This window comes from Ranitomeya imitator, chromosome 5 (genome assembly GCF_032444005.1).
Source record: "Ranitomeya imitator isolate aRanImi1 chromosome 5, aRanImi1.pri, whole genome shotgun sequence".
Classification (NCBI taxonomy): domain Eukaryota; kingdom Metazoa; phylum Chordata; class Amphibia; order Anura; family Dendrobatidae; genus Ranitomeya; species Ranitomeya imitator.
Genome location: NC_091286.1, coordinates 98,053,008 through 98,075,212, shown reverse-complemented (window position 1 = coordinate 98,075,212; position 22,205 = coordinate 98,053,008). Strand labels below are relative to the sequence as shown.

General features: G+C 45.0%; 1 protein-coding gene across 1 annotated transcript in view; it reads right to left on the bottom strand.

Annotated features, from left to right (window-relative positions):
• Positions 1-15,603, bottom strand: part of DZANK1 (double zinc ribbon and ankyrin repeat domains 1) — a 28,824-nt gene extending 13,221 nt beyond the window's left edge. Inside the window, 7 exon segments of the mRNA XM_069768009.1 lie at positions 8,756-8,863; positions 10,382-10,462; positions 10,465-10,600; positions 14,465-14,629; positions 14,746-14,858; positions 14,963-15,077; positions 15,490-15,603. Of these exon segments, the coding sequence (XP_069624110.1) occupies positions 8,756-8,863; positions 10,382-10,462; positions 10,465-10,600; positions 14,465-14,629; positions 14,746-14,858; positions 14,963-15,077; positions 15,490-15,603 (832 nt within the window).
• Between the last annotated feature and the right edge of the window lie 6,602 nt (positions 15,604-22,205).

The following is a 22,205-nucleotide window of genomic DNA, read 5'->3' as shown; positions in this document are numbered from 1 at the left end:
ATGATCGTCTGGGGCTGTTTTGCTGCTTCAAGACCTGGAAGACTTGCTGTGAAAAATGGAACCATGAATCCTGAAGGAGAATGTCTGGCCATCTGTTCATGACTTCAAGCTGAAATGCACTTGGGTTATGCAGCAGGACAATGGTCCAAAACACACCAGCAAGTCCACCTCTGAATGGTTTAAGAAAAACAAAATTAAGACTTTTGGAACAGGTACCAGATTTCTCCTAAGACTGCACTGACTCTGTGTAAGCCAGAGACAGGCATCCAAATTCATGAGCAAAGTGGTGCAATAAAGTGCTCGGACCCGTCAAGGGCACACTGAGCACCCCAATCAGCACCCAAGACCTGAGAGGGTTTTTGCACAACGGAGCAACAGATTTATACAGTAATGATTTGATATTTATAGGGTATAACTCTCTTATTTGACTATGTGCTTAGTTTAAAGTGGGTTTTGGTGGTGACGGACTTCCTTTACGGTTTTGCGCTCCTTTGATTTATTTTCTGTTCTTTCAGAGCATATGAAGTACAACGAAATGAAACAACTTTGTGTGGATTAAAGGTGCTGATTAAAAATTTCTTACCATTTTCTATCCGAAGCTCCAATTGCAAACTATGTACCTCTATGATAACAGCCTGCATATTCTAATCCTGTAGTATTAAAGGGGTTCTGCAAGCTTGGGGCTCAGTGTGTGACTGCAGACTTTTGAATTCTCACAGTAAATAGTCATCTTTCAGGATTCTCCAGTGCAAGCGCCGGGAGCAGGCGGTCATGTGACTCGCTCAATTCTCCTGTATTGAGTGAGGTTGCGCATGTCTATTTGGCACTTTACCATGTGTTTGCAAATCACATACTTGCAGTCACGCGCCCACCTGTTCCCAGCGCCGGAGAATTCTGCACACTGCATGCTGTGAGGATTCACAAGTCTGCAGCCACATAGAGTGACTGCAGACCTGCACAACAAGCATGGCCAGCCCCTAAAAACCTCTCATAGATTTCAGATCACTGTTGGCCAATTCTTTGGCTGGCAGCCTGACTCCTTCATACATAGGAGCGCTTATGCAACACCCCAGGGGACCGGTTGTTACAGTGATGTTGCCTTCCTTTTGGGGAGGGCGATATGCTTGGAGGCAATGGGGTTCTTACCAGGTAAGCACACACATGCACCACATTCTGAATCCAGGCCAGAAGGGGGAGCTCTGAACCCGGATTCAGGGGAGCGTCCCCCAACTTAATGTGCTCTGGCCTAGAGGAGGAGTTAGAGAGTTGGTCCTGAGAGACCAAAGAGAGCAGATGTCTAGGAGAGACGTGGAGCACACAGCCGGAGCCGTGCAGCCAGTGAAGTGCTGCAGCTCCAGGAAAGAATAGAGAACCTGAAGGATGAAGTGCAGTGGAGCACAGATGAAAGGAGCACAGGAGTGGAACAGAGCTCAGCAGGGGAACAGTGGCAGGACACCATCAAAGCCAGAGCGCAGCAGCCAAGTACCGGGAGCCCGAGGCCTTAGTGGAACTATAGGACACTTGGCAGAACCGGAGGACTAAGAACTTTATGTGATTGGCCCACACCACACCTGAGACGCAGCAGCACCTGAAGAGCCCGGGGCATGATAGAGTCCCTGTAAAACGGCTCAAGCTGCCCGGCGTGCAGGTACCTGTCTTGGGACAGGAGGAAAAGAGGACTTTGCTAAACAGCTTCAAGCAGCAGGGACTTCATAGGACAGCGCTAGATGGAAAGGCTTATGGACCTTACATGGGAGAAGGATATCCCAATTGCCTCCAAGCCGGCCGGATCTTAACTGCATCTGTACCTGGTACCCTGGACTGAGGCCTGTTACATCTACAGTAAACCAGGTAAAGACTTTACCACTTGTGTCCTCTCCTTATTCGTCGGCTTATACCATCTGGCCCACACACCTTGGGAGCCCTGGGGACCCCGCTTCACCTGTGGGAAGCGTCACCATCATTGCTGCAACAACATCCCCCAGAGGACCTCTTTTAAAGCAGCGTCGGTTCCCCTATTGACCGAACACCACAGGTGGCATCAAGACAAACTTTATCACAATTCCCCTTAAAAGACCGTTCCCCGTTAGTTGGGTGCCCAGGGCCACGGACCGGGTCGCAGCCACCGTGACATCCCCTTTAAGAGTGACGGACTCGGTACCGAGTACCCCACTGCCCTGGTAGGGTGACTTACTCATCTGAGCATATCTGCAATCTCTATGAGAGCGTCGCTGTCAGACATCTCTGACCGCTGCTCATCTTTGGAGAACAAAGATAATTGGACATGCCGGATCCTTACCCCTTCCTCCAAAATCACCTGTCAGCACCCCCACTCTCCTGCCACATTAGACCATCTGCTGAAGTCATAAGGTTTGGGGGGTCTGATTGATGCTAGTCCAATGTGTATGGCAGCATTCATTCCCTTCAATCTGTCCTCTACTTCTACCACAAAGTGGGGGACACATAGAAGACGTGATGAGACGCAGGACCTCTACAGAGTTTGTTACCATTAGGACACATAGTTTGCACAGCAGCTGAAAAAAGAAAACCATGGAAAGTGTCATGAAGAGTTACAGTTGGTTGTGACGGTGGACATAAGCCTTTGGGTATTCCTAATTCTGGGATTTATCATCCTATATGTAACATATTCCACTATGTGGCTTCTGTGAACAGTCTTATCCTGCACCATGCCCAAGTCAATATTTGTGCTGCTAGAGTAATAATGTCATGTGAAAGGCGCGAGCTCCCGAGTCAATAAACACATTGTTACATGCTTTCTTTGATATACCTGTACCCATTGTATTCTGCAGTGTCTGTTGTCCCATCAATTACCAACTTGTAGCACACAAAGATGGGGCAGCTCCTGGCACCATGAGAGCTGCTAAGCGTCTCACATACAGTGGGGCAAAAAAGTATTTAGTCAGTCAGCAATAGTGCAAGTTCCACCACTTAAAAAGATGAGAGGCGTCTCTAATTTACATCATAGGTAGACCTCAACTATGGGAGACAAACTGAGAAAAAAAAATCCAGAAAATCACATTGTCTGTTTTTTTAATATTTTATTTGCATATTATGGTGGAAAATAAGTATTTGGTCAGAAACAAAATTTCATCTCAATACTTTGTAATATATCCTTTGTTGGCAATGACAGAGGTCAAACGTTTTCTGTAAGTCTTCACAAGGTTGCCACACACTGTTGTTGGTATGTTGGCCCATTCCTCCATGCAGATCTCCTCTAGAGCAGTGATGTTTTTGGCTTTTCGCTTGGCAACACGGACTTTAAACTCCCTCCAAAGGTTTTCTATAGGGTTGAGATCTGGGGACTGTCTAGGCCACTCCAGGACCTTGAAATGCTTCTTACGAAGCCACTCCTTCGTTGCCCTGGCGGTGTGCTTTGGATCATTGTCATGTTGAAAGACCCGGCCATGTTTCATCTTCAATGCCCTTGCTGATGGAAGGAGGTTTGCACTCAAAATCTCACGATACATGGCCCCATTCATTCTTTAATGTACCCGGATCAGTCGTCCTGGCCCCTTTGCAGAGAAACAGCCCCAAAGCATGATGTTTCCACCACCATGCTTTACAGTAGGTATGGTGTTTGATGGATGCAACTCAGTATTCTTTTTCCTCCAAACACGACAAGTTGTGTTTCTACCAAACAGTTCCAGTTTGGTTTCATCAGACCATAGGACATTCTCCCAAAACTCCTCTGGATCGTCCAAATGCTCTCTAGCAAACTTCAGACGGGCCCGGACATGTACTGGCTTAAGCATTGGGACACGTCTGGCACTGCAGGATCTGAGTCCATGGTGGCGTAGTGTGTTACTTATGGTAGGCCTTGTTACATTGGTCCCAGCTCTCTGCAGTTCATTCACTAGGTCCCCCCGCGTGGTTCTGGGATTTTTGCTCACCGTTCTTGTGATCATTCTGACCCCACGGGGTGGGATTTTGCGTGGAGCCCCAGATCGAGGGAGATTAACAGTGGTCTTGTATGTCTTCCATTTTCTAATTATTGCTCCCACTGTTGATTTCTTCACTCCAAGCTGGTTGGCTATTGCAGATTCAGTCTTCCCAGCCTGGTGCAGGGCTACAATTTTGTTTCTGGTGTCCTTTGACAGCTCTTTGGTCTTCACCATAGTGGAGTTTGGAGTCAGACTGTTTGAGGGTGCGCACAGGTGTCTTTTTATACTGATAACAAGTTTAAACAGGTGCCATTACTACAGGTAATGAGTGGAGGAAAGAGGAGACTCTTAAAGAAGAAGAAGTTACAGGTCTGTGAGAGCCAGAAATCTTGATTGTTTGTTTCTGACCAAATACTTATTTTCCACCATAATATGCAAATAAATTGTTAAAAAAACAGACAATGTGATTTTCTGGATTTTTATTTCTCAGTTTGTCTACCATAGTTGAGGTCTACCTATGATGTAAATTACAGACGCCTCTCATCTTTTTAAGTGGTGGAACTTGCACTATTGCTGACTGACTAAATACTTTTTTGCCCCACTGTACTCTGTTATGTGCTGTGTAAGGGAATGTAATCACCTCCTTAAAGGGGATATCCGGGACTTAAAGGCATGTAGTTGCTAACAGAAGCCTGCTGAACCTGACACCTGTCATTGATCGGGCCTGCCAGAGATCCAGCCACATGCCTTTTTTTTCTAAAGTCTCAGATATCCTCTTTAAAAATGAAAATGGCTGAAACCTAAAAGAAACAAACCGGCAAATAAAGAAATGATGATCAGGACGGTATGGAGCTTTCACAACATTTACTTGAAAGGGGAAAGCCACAGCCCCAGCGTTCTTCAAGGTTTAAGCATGGTAGAGTCAGTACAGGATACAGCTCTGGCAAAAATTAAGAGACCACTGCAAAATGTTCAGTTTGTCTGATTTTTCTCTTTATAGGTATATTGTTGAGTAAAATGTAAATTGTTCTTTTATTCTATAAAATTCTGACAACATGTCTCCGAATTTCCAAGCAATAAGTTTTGAATGTTTTTTCTGAAAAGGAGAAATGGTCAAAATTAAAAAAAAACAAGTGCTTTCAGACCTCAAATAATGCAAAGAAAACAAGTTCATAATCATTTAGAAAACAACAATACTAATGTTTTAACTCAGGAAGATTTCAGAAATCAATATTTTGTGGAATAACCATGATTTTTAAGCACAGCTTTCATGCGTCTTGGCATGCTTTCCACCAGTTTTTCACACTGCTTCTGGTGCAAAAATGTAAGCTGTTCTTCTTATTTTGATGGCTTGTGACTATCCATCATCCTCTTGATTACATTCCAGAGGTTTTCAATGGAGTTCAGGTCTGGAGATTGGGCTGCACATGACAGGGTTTTGATGTGGTGGCCACTTAATTTTTGCCAGAGCTGTATATGGTCAAGGCAAAAATGAGGACATACTGTATTATGAGACTTACCCACACTAGACTGGATTTGATCGTGGTCATCTCGACCCTCCGTCACGTTGCTCAAGAAGTGATTGTCAGTAGGATCACCCCTCCTAAACCGTCTATGTGGGCACACAGGTCATAGAAAGTTGAATAAAATGACACCTTGATATCTGCGATCTGATGTCTTATTCCAGAGAAATCCACATTTTTCTTAATATGTAAATGAGCTGTTGAGATCTTTGGGCCGGACACTGATCTCCTGAGACTCTGCCTCCAGAGACTATTATACATGAAAGGAGGAGTTACCAATGTTAGACATAAAGGTCAGATGGTCAGTCGTTACATATAAGTAAAGATTGCTCTCAGCACTCCAATATAGATACTCATGTAGGACACCAAATGTAGACGCATCGTCAGAGAAGGCTCAAGCAGCCCACTTGGTAAAAAAAAAAAATCAACAAATCAAAAAGACGACGTCCAGATTCAGGTGAAAAAAATCTCAAAACTTTTTCTTATTATTCCCACGGTCATAACTTTTTTATTTTGCCATCTATATGGCCATGTCAGGGTTTGTTTTTGTGGGGCGAGTTGCACTTTTGAGTGGCACCATTGATTTTACCATTTCATGTACTGGAAAACGGGAAAAAAATTCCAAATGCGGTGAAATTGCAAACAAAGTGCAATTCCACTATTGTTTTTTTTTTTTTTTGTCATGTTCACTAAATGCTAAAACTGACCTGCTATTACGATTCTCCAGGTCATTACGAGTTCATAGATCCGTAGCACCTCCACTTTTCGGGATATGGGTCTGGGCAAGGGCTTATTTTTTGCGCGCCGATCTGACGTTTTTATTGATACCATTTTGGTGTGTATACAATCTTTTGATTGCCTGTTATTGCAATGTTACAGCAACCAAAAAAACGTAATTATGGTGTATTGATTTTTTTTCTCGCTACGCCGTTTACCGATTGGATTCTTTTTTTAATATTGATTGGGTGATTCTGAACCTGGTAATACCAAATATGTGCATTTTTTATTTTTTGTAATTGTTTTATTTTGAATGGGGCGAAAGGGGGGTGATTTGAACTTTTATATATATTTTATTTTTTAAATATTTTTAAAAACAGTTTTTTTTTACTTTTGGCATGCTTCAATAGTCTCTATGGGAGACTAGAAGCTGCCATAACCTGATCGACTCTGCTACATGCAGGCGATGATCAGATTGCCTGTATGTAACAGAATACCTCACTTGCTATGCCAACCACTGGGCGGAGCTCATAGCTATCCGGCGATGACAACCACAGGGGTCTCCTGCTGACCCAGGGTTGTCATGCCAACCCATCGGCAGCCCACGGTCATGTGACACGGGCGCCGATGGGAGGAGGTAATGACGCGCTTCCTGTGCATGCATGTTAAATGCCGCTGTCAGAGTTTGACAGCGGCATTTAACATGTTAACAGCCGCCGGTGAATCGCGATTCCACTTTTGGCTGTTCCGGGCACATGACAGCTGATCAGATCAGCTGTCATGTGCCGGAAAAGGTGCGGGCTCATCGCCAGAGCCCGTTAAATACATTCACTTGCTGCAGCGTGGTGCTGGTGTTAGCTCATACGTGCCTGTGTTGTACACTTGCTTATCCTTCACCCAGCGTGACACATAATCTCTGGAGACAGATTCTCAGGAGATTTTGGCTGGCCCATAATATGTAAATGAGCTTTCAAGATTTAAGAAAAATGTAGATTTCTCTGGAAAGAAACATCAGATTGCAGATATCAAGGTATCATTTCATTCAAGTTTTATGACCTACATGCCCATATAGATGGATTTAAAGGGTTAATCCTACTGAAAGATTCCCTTATAATTTGGGGGTTGATCATAACTAATGAGGATGAGAATTGCTTCTATCTTAACAAAATATATGTGGGTATAAATGGCCACCTCAAACCAACTTCATCATCTGTAGAACTGATCAAAAATCTGTGTATTTAAACCCACTCAATGATCTCATGGATACAGGCACTTACTATATATCCTTAGGCCGGGATCAGATGGACGTACAGTGGGGGAAAAAAGTATTTAGTCAGCCACCAATTGTGCACGTTCTCCCACTTAAAAAGATGAGAGAGGCCTGTAATTGACATCATAGGTAGACCACAACTATGAGAGTCAAAATGAGAAAATAAATCCAGAAAATCACCTTGTCTGATTTGTCAAGATTTATTTTGCAAACTATGGTGCAAAATAAGTATTTGGTCACATAAAAACATGCAAGATGTCTGACTCTCACAGACCTGTAACTTCTTCTTTAAGAGGCTCCTCTGTCCTCCACTCATTACTTCCAACCGGGATACCGAGTACATAATATCAGAGATCTGGGAAAGAAAGTTAAACAAGTATATGTAGTAATCACCCAGACTCTATATAGTCGCTCCAAACGCTAAACATGAAATGGAAGGAGAAACAGGAGCATATAGTAATAATGTAAAAAATCTTTATTAATATAATAGGGTTAAAAAAAGGGGTATAGGACACACAATGAGCGTAATCTTGTAAACCATGACAAAACATGAAAAAGGGGGGAGAAACACATCCCACAACCCACCGCCCCCACGTAGAGTAATAAGGTGGTTGTAATCTGGCAATAAAGGAGAGTACCCCTGCAAAAAACGTGGTACCATAAACTGGGATAAGTGGGATCACAGAACAAAATATGTCCCACCAAGCCGACAGGAGCCAGAATACACTGGCCAAAAAGAAGCCCCCACCGCAGTGGCAGTGCCTGGCTAATGGGTGACTAAACGTGTGCAGAGCCTAGCAGCATGTATAAAATGGCACCCATAACGTTCCCTGTCACACCAAATAGAAACAAGTAAATCATATGGTAAAAGTAGTATGGTGTGAGAGGGATTCGCCGCTGTCCTGACACTCAATATAGAGCGCACAGCCAAAGACCGTGGGTGGCCAGAGCGGCCCCAATGTCAGACATACAACTGCAAGGAGAGCTCACCTGATGCCCGTGGGGGGCATTACTTGTAGTAATGGCACCTGTTTGAACTTGTTATCAGTATAAAAAACACCTGTCCACAACCTCAGTCACACTCCAAACTCCACTATGGTGAAGACCAAAGAGCTGTCAAACGGATTATATGGAGATAAGTGATCTGTCATAGCGTGAAGTTCCCTGGGACTGGCTTCAGCAGCCTAATGACTTGAGCACCAGTGCATAAGATGTTTTAAGATGACACGTTGCTCATAATCAATTGACCGCTGCAGCAAATCACAGAGCATATATTTATTGTACCTGTAATTTACAATGTTACTAGTTGACTGTCTGATTTGCCCTGTATAATATTCTTTTACTTAATCTTCCCATCCGAGGTTTTCCGATCAGAGCTTTGAACTCAGAATCGCTCTGAGTGTAGCAGCGCAGGTGAGCACTGATATGATTCAACTGCTGCCTTCAAAAGCCTGCAAAGATGCACGCGTTATTACGATGCAACTCCTATGTTTCCTATCTGGCTACATGAGGGTAGGCTTATACTGAGTTTTAATGAATGATATACAATTATAGATGTAACTTGATTATGTATTTTATTGAGCAAAGGTCAAAACTGTAACTGCTCAGACTACCAGGCTGCTGCTTCAAAACTGTTGGGTTACAGATCATGACTAGTCTGATCTACAGATGGTGGCTTCACAGAGCAGCAGAATTAATATATTTTAATCCATAACATAAAAAATTACTTCACTTGTCAGCTAGAAGTCAGTGTCATGTGTTTGGGTTCAAACCCTTAAGCCTGTGCTTTGTGGTTCGTTTCCTATCCACTGAACCACGGTAGTTACAACTTTTCTCTGTGTGTTTATTGTCTGTTATCCATGCTTTAGTCTTTTTAGGTTAACAGGTATTTTCATTAATTCATTTGTCTGCCTTATCACCTTTCGGGTGCGACTTTATATTCTTTCCCTCTGCTGGTATTTTCTGCTGATGATATTCTTATTTGAATGTCCAGCCATACTGCCACTGTTTGTGACAGTCAGCGAAAGACCAGCTAGGGTTTATCTCTCTGCTGGTTATTCTTTTCACCCTGCATCTATCGTCTGCTTCTTGTTTAGAAAGTAGGCAGCACACTCTCTAGCAGTACGTACCTTATCTTCTCATTTTGTGTGTCATAGTTTGTTTTAACTCACTATGGGATCTCTTTCTATCTCAGCACACTTTGAACTAATCCTTCACACAGAGTCTATTAGTTCAACTTACCTTGATCTAGACCCAAACAAGGGCAGGCAGTCTGATACAATTTTGTGTTGGGTATTTGTAATATTAGCATAGGCCAACCTTTCATCTGTGTATACCATAGATGATAAGCACTTCCCCCTTCTGAGCATTCTGATTTTATATAGATTCCCTATGTATTATTTTAAATGTGTTCAATAAAAAAATGATTTTATATTTCATTTTCTGGTTCTCTTCATCGGCTATATTTATGTAATTCCAAGTTTGTAGCTGATAGTATGTTGTGAAGTGCCAGCCTCTCTACATATAGACAATATCTGATGTATTAACACTTCCCCGTCTGTAGGTAATTTGCTCTCTGCTCTGCCCTCCATTTCTTTACGAGGAACGTGAAAAGCTCAACGGCCTTTCAGGCAGCATAGGTGCAAGCTACCATCGTTTAGTTTGTTAGATCTATTCCAGCCCACGTAGGACCCACTAGTGACTGCAGGGTCAGAATCTCTAATCTGTACAGAAACCGGCTGGGTAAATTGTAGTATCTATTGTTTTACCTATTTTTCCCGTGAGTTGTTACACAATCATTATAGTCTGTATATGGCCACAGAAACTTTAGTTTTAAAACAACTGTAGAACTGAAATAATATAAATGTATGAGATTGCTTTGCAGTCCCTAAATATATACATTTTCATTTTGCTCTTGGACTCATGTGTTCTTTACACCAGCGCCACTTCAAAAGAATTGAAATGCTCACTTTGGACAGGGCTGATTGCTATGACCAGAGGCTTGCGATCACTCATCTTCTCTTTCTGATCTTTCTCGGACAATAATTCTAGCTTCTTTTTTCCATCAACTTGCTAGATGGGTAAAACAATCCAACTGTTTGGGTCCCTTTGTCCATTACGTCTACAATTAGCCTTGGGTTTGGCAATGAGACTGATAAAGGTTGCCAGGAAGCACGACCATCTAAATCCTAAAACGAATGATAACAACAATAACCATAAGACCAAAGGCTCATGATGACATCTGTGCAAATCGGTCTGAGACTGGGTCGCTATTGCGCAGACTGGCAGCGGCTCTCCCGACCTGAGTGGGACAGTCTCATAAAAATACATGTCACGCTTGGGTCACGAGACCTGAGGCCAATCCGTTCATTAATAATCCAATCTCAGACCGACATGCATGGACGTCAGCACTAAGGCTCGTCAAACACTTTAGATGGCTGTTAGCCAAACAATGTTTCGGCCAATCATTTGGCCAACAGCAATTTTAGGCAACACTTCCATACATAAAAGCGCTCAGCCGTCGGCTTATCTTAGGGAGAACAATGTGATCGGCAGTCCGTAATCGGACATCAGTGAATAACATCTCTCACAACTATCATTTGGACGGCGCCACCATACACATTAGGACGTTGGCCGAACCCATCAATTTTGGCGGGTTCAGCTGACATTAGTCTAATGTTTATGGTAGCATTAAGAGTTTGCAAGAAGTACCCTAAAGGCCCACATACAGATCAGAATTAAGTAGGCCAGAGCGGTCAATTTTAGTGGGATTGACTGAAAATCTGATATGTATGGGAGCTCTCAATTTTCCCCTGACAGATTACATTTGGGGATGGGTGGGGGGGGCGAAGGTTTGGGAGGTTTGCATTCATGCAGCTGAACATTTTGTTTTCTAGGGGAGCCAAGCAAATGGTCATGTGTGTGGACAAGTTGGAAGGGATAGGTGTCTAAGTTGTATGGGTACAAAAAGGCTCTGTATTGACACTACCGTTTATAATGGGCACCAGGATGAGCGACCAGCGGGGCCCAAATTACTTCATTCACGTATAATGGCAATCCTACCGTTCCGCCATGATATCTATAATTTTAAGGTAAACATAGTGATATTTTTCCCATAAAAAATGACAGAATCTGAGACTGATTTTCCTAGAAAGAATACAATGCTGATGCTGACATTCTTCAGGTAGGAAAGATATATACCGACTCTAGAAGTGGCATGGAAGGTATAGAGCCCATACACACTTATCAGCAGAAGTTATTATGGGGAGGGTGCACTGCAACACAGACCCGGCGATCTGATCAGGTATACACTTGCTAATGTACTATGGATATTTCTTGCATGTATGCAATACAAGCTTCTGTTTATCTGCTACTAGGCCTATTGGGAATGTGCAATACTATTAGGGTTTATTGATACTTCAACACTCTATATACCCTGTTAGCTTGGGCGCCCATATCTTGTAATGCATGTTTTTGGAGGTTCCTTCCCTTGCTCCAGTGATTAATAAAGGTTTTTTGTAACTTTATACAATAATGTTTGGGAATTTTTGATCGTCGTTTTCTTTGTCTGTATAGTTTAGTATATCAGCGATTTATTCCCTTCATGTCCGTAAAACGTTTTTGACCACATATACTGTACATCTATACTTTAAATAGTTTATACTGATGGGTCAATTCTGTATTTCGATGAAGCTTTTATATTAGAAGTTATTATGTGCGGCAGCAATATATTTCTATGTTAGATACTAATGCAGCGCCCCAGAGACCTGGTCGTTGCAGTATAGCGCTCTGCCACTAAGGGGAGCAGCGGTACGTCTGATGGCACTAAGGAGTTCTCCTGACCAGGTATCACTAGAACACATTACACTTCACACTCCGGCCACTAGGGGGAGAAAAAGGCTTTATTTATTGGGCCACTCTTCACACTGGTAAAACTAGGGGCTGGGGAGGAAGTTAGTCAGAAGCTGACTGGGTTGGAACCAGGCAACATCCCGTGGCAGGGGGTGTTGCAGGGAGAAGGCACAGGGGGGTCCCTGTCAGGCGTGGGAACCTGGCAGGTACCTAGCGAACAGAACAGAACGTAACGGAACCGCGCCTGCACACCTTGCGGCGGTATCCTAAGAGAGAGACAAGAAGGGAAGGATATTGTGGAACAGTGTAAACAAGATCAGCACAAAGGAGAGCCAGTAAGAGTCGTGCCGAGAGAGGAAGGCAACATCTTACTGAGGCGCGTAGTCGGAGGCCGGATCACCGTAGGAGTAACTGACTTCAGGCCTTACTTCAAATTCCGCTGGACAGTTGATTATAGGTTGGCTGTCTACCTTCTACACCTACGAAGACATAGGGGCAACATTGGAAGAGGGGCGTCTCTAGGGTCCCAGAAGACCTCCAAGCCTTCCCGTCAAACGGGTGGCGTCCTAGCCAAAATATACCTGGGGGACGTTATAAACTAGCAACATCTGGAACCAAAGAACGAGAGAGAGAAAGAAAGCTGTAGAGAATGAACGAACGAGAGCAGCAGTTGTGAGGACTATTCCGAATGCTCAGCAGGGTAGGACTACAATACACAGGCGCTATTGGTAGGCAACGATTTCCATCTGCGAGGGAAACTCTGGATGTGCCCATCGGACCGGCCGGTCTCTGATAGCCCGGTTGAACGTGCTCTGGATTGAGTATATTGAAGCCTTCATTAAAAAGGTAAAGAGACTGCAACCTTGTGTCCTCGTTATTGCCTGCATCTCACACCATCACCATCCACCTTACTGGGAAGCCCTGGGGACATACTTCACCTGTGGGAAGGTATACCATCCAGCTGCCATTCCATCACCCCAGCGGACCCCACAGCAGCGTTGGTCGCCCTGACCGAACACCACAGGTGGCGTCACGAACCACTGACAGACTGTACTACCACCTTCATTGGACGCCCCTTAGCAGGGTCGCGGACCGGGTCTAGCCACCGTGACAGCCTCAGAACCGAACCAGAGAGGCCCGGTACCGAAATGCGTGGCCCTGTGTCTGGGGGTGCTCCACTAAGCCCAGACTTTCTTACATGTAAATGTCCAGTGTAAATCTGAGTGAAAGGGAACTAACAGAGTAGGGTCTGCTTACTTGTCATTAGTAGTTGGAGAAAATCTAAAATAAATATGCAGCTGTATACCACAGTACTGCATACTGTCCGAGGCTCTGCTACTAGTGATGAGGGAGTATACGTGTTACTTGGGTTTCTCCGAGCATGCCTGGGTGGTCTCCGAGTATTTTGGCATGCTCGGAGATTTAGTTTTCACCGAATGATTTGTGGCTGCTAGACGGCTGAGTACATGTGGGAATTCCCTAACAAACAGGCAACCCCCACATGTATTCAGGCTGTCTAGCAGCCACAAATCATGCAGCTGCGGTGACAAAAACTAAATCTCCGAGCACGCCAAAATACTCAGAGACAACCCGAGCATGCTCTGGGGAACCTGAGTAACGAGTATATTTGCTCATCACTATCTGATACCTCAATCACCGTATGACATGGCTGGAGGAGAGCTGGTATGGGGACAACTGCAGTCATAACAGGGACAGTAAGGTACATTTCTGAGACCACAGTCATAGTTAACAAAAATAATCAATTTTTACTTAATCATTAAAATTCAATTTCAAAGGAAACAAAAAAGCAGGGGGTAGGAAAAAAAAGCAACATGATTTTTCTTCTACCTCACTGCTTTTTTTTTGTTTCTTTTCCAATGGAATTTTAATGATGAAATAAAAATTTGATATTTTGCCAGAAGCTAGAACGCTTGGTAGCCACACACGTATGGTCACAATGTGGCCTTTTCTTGATGGATAGGTTAGAAATAGATGACAACGGATGGCGCAATAATGAATCTGTTGCCCACTGACTCCAATGATAAAAAAAACATCTGGCAGATATCAGTTTGTGAATAATGGACTAAAAACGTTTTCTTAACGGATTTCTGCTGGATAAATTCTACAGGATCGTTACTGGACATGTGAACAAAGCTTAAAACTGTAGAAGTGGTAATAAAGAAACACAAAACCCAGCTTACACCGGACCACATTAAGTGGTCTGCAGGTCGCACCATCCCAATCAAGTGGGTGGAAAGTTTTGATGGGGGCTCCAGGTAAACTCCACATGATGAGCAGAAATGGGCATATGGTTGGTGGCTAGCACTGCACTTGGAGCAGGTCAGGTAACTCACAGAAGGACCCGGCTGCAAAACAGGAGAGGCAGCATACGGGTATTACTGAATGGATAGAGATGCAACCTTAAAATACAAGGAGTAAGTCTGTGTGGTAGGCACAGGTTAGCACCAAAGTGAACAATTACCTTTGCCCCACACCAGTCACAGAATCGGGCATCTGCCAGGTTCACGCGGCCACACTTGGAGCGTTCACATTTCCTCAACCACTTCCCTTCCCACATCCATCCTCTCATTCTTGGTGATGATACCTAATATTCACGACAGTGTTCCACCTCAGACGGTTTGAGGATCGCCGCCCTGTCATCCTTATTCCTGGCACCTCACTGTTAACTTCTTATACATGAATTATAGGAGCAGATTGTACCATTTGCGTTTCTGGCAGTTTCACTTCGTAGGTCACACAATCCTTTAAATTAATGGGATTTCCGGTTCTGCAGAAACGACAGATTGTTTTATCCTTAAAAAGATTAAATGATTAATGTCATCAACATTTATTGGTGAAAATGTATAAAAGTAGGCACGAAAGATCTACAATATTGCAAAACCGACCTGGCCTTCTAATGGCATAAGTGAGACCTGAATTCTCATACTTACAAAAGAAGGTCTCAGCCTTCCCTTAATGGACACAAGTCATAAAAGAGTTGTACCTAGATTTCAACTGTCCATAGAAGTTGCTGGTGGCTGGTGGGGCCCCCGCTGCACCTCATGATCGCATGCCATTTGTCTATTAGACTCACAGGGACAGAAGACCACTCTGCTGACATGTTTTTTGCAATTCCCACTCTTGTGGATAGGTGACCTGCTGCAATCTTGGGACAATCTCTTTAAGAATATAAATGAGCAAAACAAAAGGTCTTAATTCAATGTACCCAGAGATGGATACTAGCCTGAGGCTGCATCTGGGCATACAGTGGTGTCTCACACACAATACAGGAAGGAGTGTTCATAGGGACCATTGACTTACACTCCAATCCCAGGCCCATCAGGAAGGAAACAGAATGTCAGCATAAAGCTGTGTGCATGAGACTGTACGACATGAGATTATACGACATGAGACTGCACGGCAAGAGACTGTACGGCATGAGACTGTATGGCATGAGACTACGGCATGAGACTGTACGGCATCAGACGGGGTGGCATGAGACTGTATGGCATGTGACTGTACGGCATGTGACTATACGGCGTGAGACTGTGTGGAATCAGACTGTACAGTATGTGACTGTACGTCAGGAGACGGTACGCCATAAGACTGTACGGCATGAGACTGTACGGCATGAGACTGTCTGACATGAGACTGTATGACATGAGACTGTACGGCATGAGACTGTATGACATGAGACTGTATGACATGAGACTGTACGGCATGAGACTGTATGACATGAGACTGTATGACATGAGACTGTATGGCATCAGACTGTACGGCATCAAACTGGACGGCATGAGGCTGTATGGCATGAGACTGTACGGCATCAGACTGGACGGCATGAGGCTGTATGGCATGAGACTGTACGACATCAGACTGGACGGCATGAGGCTGTATGGCATGGGGCTGTATGGCATGAGACTGTACGGCATGAGACTGTACGGCATGAGACTGTACGGCATAAGACTGGACGGAATGAGACTGGGCGGCATAAAACTGTAAGGCATGTGACTATACGGCATGAAAATGTTTTGTGGCACAAAGGGTTTACTGAAGCCCAGTAGCATGGACCCGTCGGGTTTATATGTACAGCCGCATGATGCTCTATCAGGCCCCATATGTCATGCCTGGCAGCAATGATTTTACAAAAGTCCATTATTCAACATGCAACAGAGCTTGCCATGCCATTTTCCCTTCATATGGAGCCATACAATAACCCGCCCCCTATTTAGTACAGTCATATCCATGAGCTGTCATACATTTATGACACTTTTCGGTATAAACAATATATGAAACATGTCCATCAGTGATTGGCCATGCCCCCACTAAACTCTGCCCGGTTTTATAAAAAAAGACAAAGCCAATGCAAACTTGAAGAAGGCATATTTTGATACAAAAAAACCTGCAACTTTATTATGTGTGAAAACTGGCATAAAGACGATAAATTCAGCCCCAGCTGAGAGCCCTGTTCCCCCGGCTCCCATCACCAGAACTGTAGAACCACATATTCTATTACCCGGGCAGATCTCACGGTCTCCTAACGCCTAGTTATAACAGCCCGTAGCATGGACTGTGATCAGTCTGTGCAATTTTTTTGCAGCAAAATATTCTATTTTGTGTATTTAGGAAACACAACTATGGTGTGCCCACTTGTACAATACTCACTTTTCTATATTTTGGGGTTACACTTTACAGGCTTGTGCACACACAGATTTTCTGGGATGAGTGCTATACTTGGTTTTCACAGAGCACTCGTACCTATGACATTCTATTGGGTCATTCACATGTCCGATTTTTTCCTTGGGTCATCTGTGGAAGAAATCGGAGACATGTCTGATTTTGATCGGTTTGTTGGAAATGTAAATCTATGGGACTGTGAAAATAATCGGACCGCACTCGGCTGATATCCTGTGTGGTTTGATTTTCACAGACTGACAAAATGGAGAAGGCGGAGAAACTTTTTTCTCTCCTTGTCCTAGAAAAACTGATGCCACTCAGATCAAACTGTGATCAGAGTCTAATCAGAATAATAGGGCTGTGTATCTCGGATGTGGAGAAAACGGAGGTGTGACCCTACCCCAAGATAAATAGTGACAATGACAATAATGACAACTGACTGCAGAATCTTACTGGTAAAATGGTGTGTCACTGCCACCTAGTGGTCATATTGCAAAACGCAAGTAAGAGCACAAGCCTGGATTCAAGTGAAAGGAATTCAAAATATATAAATGAAGGGTTTGCTTGATTCTTTTGTTTTAAATTAAAAGGACGAGATTCTGCTAGAACCTAGCCCTATATATTTATACATTTGTATATTTTACAGACTAACCGCAGGTCTTCGTGGTATCTGGTAAACATTACACATATCAGTGGCAATCTGTGTATGTATTGAAACATTAGCAAATTGTAGCATCTTAAAAGGAATGTCAGCATCTGCAGCTCGACAGACGGCCCCTTTGCCTGAAGTCACACAGCAGTCAGCCAAGCAGGAGGAGATCGCGCTGGGCAGGGAACAGAGCTGGAGTGACAAAGGCTTTAGATCTACAAATAGGTCTTTAGTTTCATTTATATATCAATGCAAACACTGATTTATCAGTAACAGAGGAACGGACGACTGTCCATATAAACATACCTCCCAACTTTTGAAGAAGGGAAAGGACAAATTTTCTGGTGCTGCTGCAACTTTTAGGCCACGCCTCTGACCACACCCATTTCAAAACTAGTCACACCCATATCCACGCCCCAACCACACCCATTTTGCACTGTTGATCACAGTTTCATAAACAATAATTATAAACAGAAAAAATATGGCCACACAGTGCTCCATACTGTATAATGTCTACACTTAGTGCACCATACTGTATAATGGCCACACAGTGCACCATACTGTATAATGGCCACACATGATGCGCTATACTGTATAATGGCCACACATTATTCTCCATACTGTATAACGGCCACACATTATGCTCTATACTGTATAATGGCCACACATGATGCTCCATACTGTACAATGGCCCCACATGATGCTCCATACTTTATAATGGCCACACATGATGCTCCATACTGTATAATAGCCACACATGATGCTCCATACTGCATAATGGCCACACAGTGCTCCATACTCTATAATGGCCACACATGATGCTCCATACTGTATAATGGCCCCACATGATGCTCCATACTTTATAATGGCCACACATGATGCTCCATACTGTATAATGGCCACACATGATGCTCCATACTGCATAATGGCCACACAGTGCTCCATACTCTATAATGGCCACACATGATGCTCCATACTGTATAATGGCCACACATGATGCTGTGTACAGTATAATTACCCCCATGATGCTGCATACAGTATAATGGCCCGGCACGATGCTGGGTACAGTATAATAGCCCCACACGATGCTGGGTACAGTATAATGGCCCAACACAATGCTGGGTACAGTATAATGGCCCCACATGATGCTGGGTACAGTATAAAGGCCCTACATGATGCTGGGTACAGTATAATGGCCCTACATGATGCTGGGTACAGTATAATGGCCCTACATGATGCTGTGTACAGTATAATGGCCACACATGGTTACCTCACCCCCATCATTGCCCTCACACCCCCATCATTGCCTTCTCCATCACTGCACACACACACCTTTCAACGCGCTCCCTCGCAGCAGCCAGCAGCTTCCACTCCCACATCGCTGCAGCTCCGGTACGCCACTGATAAAGACCTCTCCATGTGTCCTGTGCCAGTCAGTGTCAGAGCGAGGAGCAATATCTGCTCCGATCCGACACAGCTAGCGTCCGCTCTGTACACCTCGTATACACGCGGCTCTACTTCGGACACACACCCCACTCTGCTCCGTACACCTTGCACACATGGCTCCGTACCGTACACCTTGTACACATGCGTCTGCACTCCGTACACCTCGTACACAGGCGGCTCCGCTTCATACACCCCGTACACACACGGCTCCACTTCGTACACACACACACGACTCTGCAAGGTGTACACGCGGCGCTGCTTCGTACACACACACACACACACACGACTCCGCTCCGTACACCTCGTACACACGCGACTCCGCTCCGTACACCTCGTACACATGCGACTCCGCTCCATACACCTCGTACACACGTGGCTGCGCTCCTTACACCTTGTACACACGCGGCTCTGCTCCGTACACCTCGTACACATGCAACTCCGCTCCATACACCTCGTACACATGCGGCTGCGCTCCTTACACCTTGTACACACGCGACTCCACTCCGTACACCTCGTAACACCCTCGACTCCACTCCATACACCTCGTACACATGCGGCTGCGCTCCGTACACCTCGTATACATGCAGCTGCCCTCCGTACACCTCGTACAAATGCGGCTCTGCTCCGTACACCTCGTACACATGCAGCTCTGCTCCGTACACCTCGTACACATGCGGCTGTAGTCCGTACACCTCATACACACGCGGCTCCGCTCCATACACCTCATACACACACACGACTCCGCTCCATACACCTTGCACATGCGGCTCCGCTCTGTAACCTCATACACATGCGGCTCCACTCCGTACACCTCGTACGCATGCGGCTCCACTCCGTACACCTCGTACACACACGGCTCTGCTACATCCACACTGTAAACACTTCCTGACCCCACACACAAACTTACCCTCATCCAGCACCATGACAACCATGACAACCAGCAGAGTCCTGCATGCATACATGGAGGCCCCGATCATATGACCCCTGACTCCTCCCTTCATGTGACCTCCTCACAGGTCCTGTGCGCACAGCGCAGCCATATATGTGGTGTGCTGCTCTGCGGGTGGAGGGATGAGGCTGAGGCTGAAATTGCAGTGCGGGAAAACTATGGTCCCACCCGCGACCTCGGGGCAGACTGTCAAAATCAGGACTGCCACGCTGGATCTGGGACAGTTGGGAGGTATGCATATACAGTAAATAGTTTTGAGGGGGGTGAAATCATACTCACAGATCCCTTTAAAACTAACATAATTACACAGGCTGAAAAGGGGGTTTTCAGGGCTCTACATAAATTTTTGCAGTCAATTCATGTGACTCAAATTGCCGAATTGTAACAGTGCGCAGTGAGCACTATCAAGATTCCCATCTATGTCCAGATCAGGATTCTCCTCCATATCCAGGTCAGGATTTCCTCTCCATGTCCAGGTCAGGATTTCCTCTCTATGTCCAGGTCAGGATTCCCCTCTATGTCTAGGTCAGGATTCCCCTCTATGTCCAGGTCAGGATTCCCCTCTATGTCCAGGTCAGGATTCCCCTCCATATCCAGGTCAGGATTCCCTCTATGTCCAGGTCAGGATTCCCCTCTATGTCCAGGTCAGGATTCCCCTCTATGTCCAGGTCAGGACTCCCCTCTATGTCCAGGTCAGGATTCCCCTCCATATCCAGGTCAGGATTTCCCTCCATATCCAGGTCAGGATTCCCCTCCATATCCAGGTCAGGATTCCCCTCCATATCCAGGTCAGGATTCCCCTCCATATCCAGGTCAGGATTCCCCTCCATATCCAGGTCAGGATTCCCCTCTATTTCCAGGTCAGGATTCCCCTCCATATCCAGGTCAGGATTCCCCTCAGTGTACAGGTCAGGATCTTATATGGGGTCACGTGCGGCTGTGATGTACATTTACAATCATTTATCCATATCAAATATGGAAACATTTTTTAACTCATCTCTGGATCTTAATAGTCCAAACATAAGACTTACTTGAGGAAATCAGTCTCCCATTGGATTCTCATACTAGGTTCTGATGTCCCATTAAGCTAAAGAAGAAATTAAATGATGAAGTATGAATATCAGTAATAATAGAGCAGAGATGCCTGGCCTGTACCGATCATTGTGGTTTGGTCCTGATGAAGAGGTTTGGAAACCTTGAAACGTGTTGGAAAAAATAAACCGCATTCATGCTTCACCTCCGTGTGTGATCGGATCTTTGAACCTTGAGCAGTCAACATATTACCACCACATAGTGCTTGAATAATACCACATACAATCAACAAATACTGCCACACCGTGACCAAACCACATATTACCACCATATAGCGACTGAATAATACCACATATCAGGGAATAATACCGCCACACCATGACTACACCACATATTACCACCACATAGTGACTGAATAATACCACATACAAGCGGCAAATATGGCCACACCGTGACCAAACCACATATTACCTGTTACGCTCACGCCCAGACTGGATGGCGCGAACGTGGGGATTGTGGCCCCACTGTGCCACAAGCCAGACTACCCTGGAAGGGGCGTGACTAACCAGCTACCTTGGTGTTCACTGGAGCCTCAAATGGTGAGGTCAGGCTTGTGCGGCAGGTACAGTAGCTGACAGGTACCACTCTGGCTGTGGCAGCTGATCCCACTGAGGGACTAAACACCATTAACAGGTGCGAGCAACTGCAAATGAGCACGACTGGTACTCTAGCAGGCAGGTGGGCATGGCTGGCACTCTTGGCAGGCAGGCATGCACGGCTGGCACTCTTGGCAGGCAGGCGGGCACGGCTAGCACTCTTGGCAGGCAGGCGAGAACGGAACACACTGAAGGAATCGGGATGGTAACAGGTAGGGCAGGACCATAGGCAGGTATGAGAATGGAACAGATAGGAACCAGTTCAGACTGGAGGGACAGAAACTGTTAGGCTATGTGCACACGATGCGGATTTGCTGCGGATCCGCAGCGGATTTTTCTGCGCAGAAACGCTGCAGATCCGCACTGTGATGTACAGTATAATGTTATTCAATGGCAAAAAAAAAAGATGTGCAGTTGGTGCGGAAAAATCAATGTGGAATTGCTGCGGATTTCAAAGAAGTGCATGTCACTTCTTTTGTGCGGATCTGCAGCGTTTCTGCACCCCTCCATGTTAAATTTCCACAGTGGCAAAA